This window comes from Halyomorpha halys, unplaced genomic scaffold (assembly GCF_000696795.3).
Source record: "Halyomorpha halys isolate HHAL.00 unplaced genomic scaffold, Hhal_1.1 Scaffold813.1, whole genome shotgun sequence".
Classification (NCBI taxonomy): Eukaryota; Metazoa; Arthropoda; class Insecta; order Hemiptera; family Pentatomidae; genus Halyomorpha; species Halyomorpha halys.
Window position 1 is genome coordinate 390,934 of NW_027113046.1, and position 4,412 is coordinate 395,345.

A 4,412-nucleotide genomic window follows, 5' to 3' on the forward strand; every position below is an offset into this window, starting at 1 on the left:
TATATATATTCAATTATATTTATATATAATTGAATTAGTGGATTCTATAACTACCGAAATAATTACCTACTTCTGTAGGTATCCATCTTACTTTTCTTGTATTGGTGGATCACCATGGGGTTTGATGTTTTTTTTTTTTTTAATGTCTCAAATTTGATTTTTAATGAGGCTAGACATACTCAAAAAGCCTTTTAACATAGTACAAAAATTTTAGAATTTTGCCAATAACAAAATTATTTTTAAGCCTTCATAAGAATTAAATAATTCTGGATATAAATTATTTATGTTCATGAAATGAATACTGTAAAAAAAAAAAACATGGGAAACAAAAATTTGAAAATGTCATTAATTAAAATAATAATTGAAAAATAAACTTTTGTGTACAATAGTTCAACATTTAATTACTAAATTAAACATTCTTTAAAAAATTATATCGTACTGTAATGATTTGTAAAAAGTGAAGGTTTCTGTATTATCTGATGAATATATCTATCAACTTATCTGAAAATCCAAATTAAAAGTTTGTTATCTTTTAAGCTAATATTTCTTAAACTTTTTTTACAAGATCTATATTCTTGTGAAGACTTGCAAGTTCATCTTCTCACATTGTATTCCTTAACCAAGTTTTCACAAATTCTAAACACTAAATCAGTGTTAATGAAATCCTGTGTACTCCCTGCAGAACTTTTCTCATACCACACTTTAGGAAACTTGGCCAATCCTCATCTGCAGGTTAATTATAATTTATTGTTTCTGATATATACCTTACACATATTGACGGATACCTATCTCACCGAAGTCATGGTTTGGTGCACAGTACTAAATACACTATCTCTCATGAAGTGTCAGTTACTTGAACTTTTATAATACTGATTTATTTAAATATGTGAATTCAGAGACTTTTTAAAAACCAAAAATATTTTAAATCTACAAATATGGCTGTTATTTAATGAACTTATTTTTCCTATTGACAATATTTTAATTTTTTGGTTTACAATAAGATTTTTATGAAGTGTGAATCAATGTTTGGCCTGTAGTATATTATAAAAAGTTTTTTTATTTTTATTTTTAACTTTTAATAAAAAATACCTTACCAAAATGGCTGAAGGTCGTTACTATATTTTTTGTGATTATATTTTATTCTAATATAATTATAAAAAAACAAAACAATTACATCGTGTAATTGATAGAAGTATAATAAAAAGTAACTGATAAGCTCTACTATTAAATAATCAAATTCTCCATGCCTTGTGATCAGCTTTCCATGTTCATGGTAAATACATATCGATAATGGATCCATATTTTCAACGTTACAGTTTTATTAACTATTATCATCACGTAAATAATATTCATAATTAATACAGATAATCCTATTTTACATTGTTAATCCCTTGGCTGTTCATTTAAAATTAAGTCCTCATAATTTAATGTGATATAAGTATTGTTTAATTTATGATTTACTTCTGTTTAAATATATTTTAAAATTAAGTGTATTTTTACAAATAGATATGTATTTTTACCAAACTGTTTTTTTTTTATCTCCTATCCCTTGTTTATATAAGCCAACATTTCAATAAGTCGAATGACGCAAATCTCAACTATTTTCAATTCAGAATAAGAATGATTGAAGCACCTCATACAATTGGAAATCTTAAATTAAAAATGTATTGTGATGAGAATAAGGTAATGTTCTGTGGACAATTAGGGTAGTAAAAACAAAATTATTTTGGTACAGTAATTACTAAAATTCTTTGTCTACATTTGGTCATACATAATAAAGTAATTAATTTTTTTTTTTTTTACAATCAAGGTCATAATGAATATTTATTTTTATCTAGATTGTATAACAATGAAATGTGAAACAATTTTTCTTATTTAATTTTCTAGCCGTCATAATTTACTAAGAGTAAATCTTTATATTTCTATATTATAGAATGAGAATGACTAATGTCTGCAAAAATATTTCAATAAACAAAATTAAAAATATGGCCTTGAGATTAATTTATATTTTAATGCATTAGGATAATTTTAGATGTTAAATAAATTGTTACCGTACTACAATAATTTTGCTTAAACAAACTAATGAAATTGAAGAGTAAATGTAAAAAATCAACACAATTTTTTAATATGTAATTAATATTCTGGGGATAAGAATAATAATAAGATCATCATGATAGACTTATTTATTTTTTCCTTAATAGTGATAAAAATATAAATAGATCAATAGTTGATTATAATAATTATTAAAAAGAATCAGAACAGAGCAATGATTCATAAAATACTTCAACAATTTTATAAATATTTGTGAGCTTGATTTCAAAAATAAAGTTATAAAAATATCTTTTACATTTACATGAATATCACATATCTTACAATACTTATAGACTTGGAGCCACAATATTAAGAAATTTCATGCTAGCTTCAAATCCCAAAAAGCAGGCTGCATTGGCAGGGAAAGCTCTAAGCATAACTGGAGTAACTCCTTTGTAAAGAGCTAGAACTCCTTCTTCTTTAATGAGAGCTGAAAATACATGTCCTATTCCTCTATAGGTCCCCTCAGGTGCGGTTTGATACCTACTCTTAATCACATCAGCGGGCATTCCCACTACCCAGTTCATAATACCAGCCATACCACCAGCAAATATTGTTTTCAAAAGGCCAAGTTCTGTGCTTTCGCCGCCAACAGTGCGCAACTCCTTCTGCAGCCACTCATAAGTCATAAAATACATACCACTTGCTGGTACATCTCTTAAAAGAGTTGCAACAGTACCTTTGTAAATACTCCTGATACCTCCTTCCCTGTATAACTGTTTGATGACATCAACTGGACCAGAATATTTTGGTTTCTCCTGACCATGCTGAATCTGAAGTAAACATTTAATTCTTTCTCCAGGAGCCATAATTGCAGTCGTGAATATACCTGAAAATGCTCCAGCAGCAAACAACTTACTTAGTGACTGGTTATCATCATCACAATTGAACAGTTTTTTCCCTACCCCGAAACCAAGGAAGCTTATAGCGAAAATCGGAGCAACCCCAGCCAATGGTGCTCCCATTCCTTTGTACAGTCCTTTCACACCTTCCAATTTAATTGTTTTTTTAGCACAATCCCATGTTCCTTCATACAATGGGCTCTGATTACCTACAGCTGTTGGCATCGTTTGAAGTCTAACTTTAATTGTATCTAATGGGTGCCCTGCTAAAACAGTGCAAATCCCACCAAAACCCCCAGAAATAAAGTATTTAATGGGGCTCTGTTTATCATTCATTTTCAATTTGAAAGATTAAAACTGTGTAACTACAGGAAGAACAACTTAAGGAGACTGATTGTCAAAAGGCCTTTTAAGATGGCTGGCCTTCAACTATTCCCAATAAGTCTCCCTTTTAAAGGAATACTTTTTTTTTTTAAGTCACAATATTTTATGACTTTGTATTGGGAGATCTATTATGTAAATTCAGACTTCTTATGTAAATTAAAATATTTGAAGTGAAAAATCCAAATTTCAACAATAACACTTTATATAAAAGTTTATTTAAAAATAACAGTAATGAGTTTTCAATTTTGGATAGATAAAAAAATATACAAAACCTTAAATCGTTTGGGAAAAAATACTTAAATAAGTCCTCTCAAGTAATATTCGGAAGCATCAAAACGTATTATTCATCCATAAACTTCGACAAATAAAAAAAACACAACATTAAACTTCTATCCGATCATTATTTCCACAATCACTTAAAAAACAACCAACAGAAAGGACTAACTGTCAAATCACTTCAATGATTTGACTGATACGACCTTCTGAACCCGGTTAAGTTCGGGGCTAACGTAAGTAGTGAATGAAACGTTCTATATTAATGGATGATAAAACCAAGGATGTCCCTTTGTTTATAGTTTATAAAAGAACATTCTCTTTTTTAAATAGTCCAGATTCAATATATATAATTCTAAAAGTAAATAAAACCACTTGAAGATTGACTGACATAAGAGTAATCCCTGATGACCGTGAATATATTTTATAACAGCTAATCAATTACGAAACTATGCACCGTATTTGTATTACAGTATAGCTATAATACCATTCTTGGAATGAATTGGCTCAGAGAAACTTCAGACTCTAAACTTCTCGGACCAGATCTAGTTGACCTATCGCAGAAAAATTTATCTAATCATTTAAAAAATAAGACTTGATAATTAAGGCTCCTCTGTGGTCGGAATACCCACCTGGGCCTCACTCAGGCTCTAAATGCAACTAGACTGGCCCACCGTTCAGCTTCTATCTTAACTCCAGTTCCGCTGCTAGACCGTCTAACACTTCCAGTAACTGATCAAAAATAATCTTCCATTGGACAAGGACAAGGACTGATCTCTGCTAGCATCCACTCTCATTGCAAGCTTACACTTCATAATAGCT

General features: G+C 29.3%; 1 protein-coding gene across 1 annotated transcript; it reads right to left on the reverse strand.

The window, feature by feature from the left end:
* Positions 1–2,165: 2,165 nt before the first annotated feature.
* colt (carnitine/acylcarnitine carrier protein colt, mitochondrial) lies at positions 2,166–3,838 on the reverse strand. Its single transcript, XM_014429670.2, has one exon. It carries the CDS (start codon positions 3,267–3,269, stop codon positions 2,379–2,381), a length of 891 nt encoding a protein of 296 aa, XP_014285156.1. The 5' UTR covers positions 3,270–3,838; the 3' UTR covers positions 2,166–2,378.
* Between the last annotated feature and the right edge of the window lie 574 nt (positions 3,839–4,412).

Bases quoted from the DNA above. Each gene is read 5' to 3' on its own strand.
- colt (XM_014429670.2), bottom strand. From the start codon at position 3,269: ATGAATGATAAACAGAGCCCCATTAAATACTTTATTTCTGGGGGTTTT.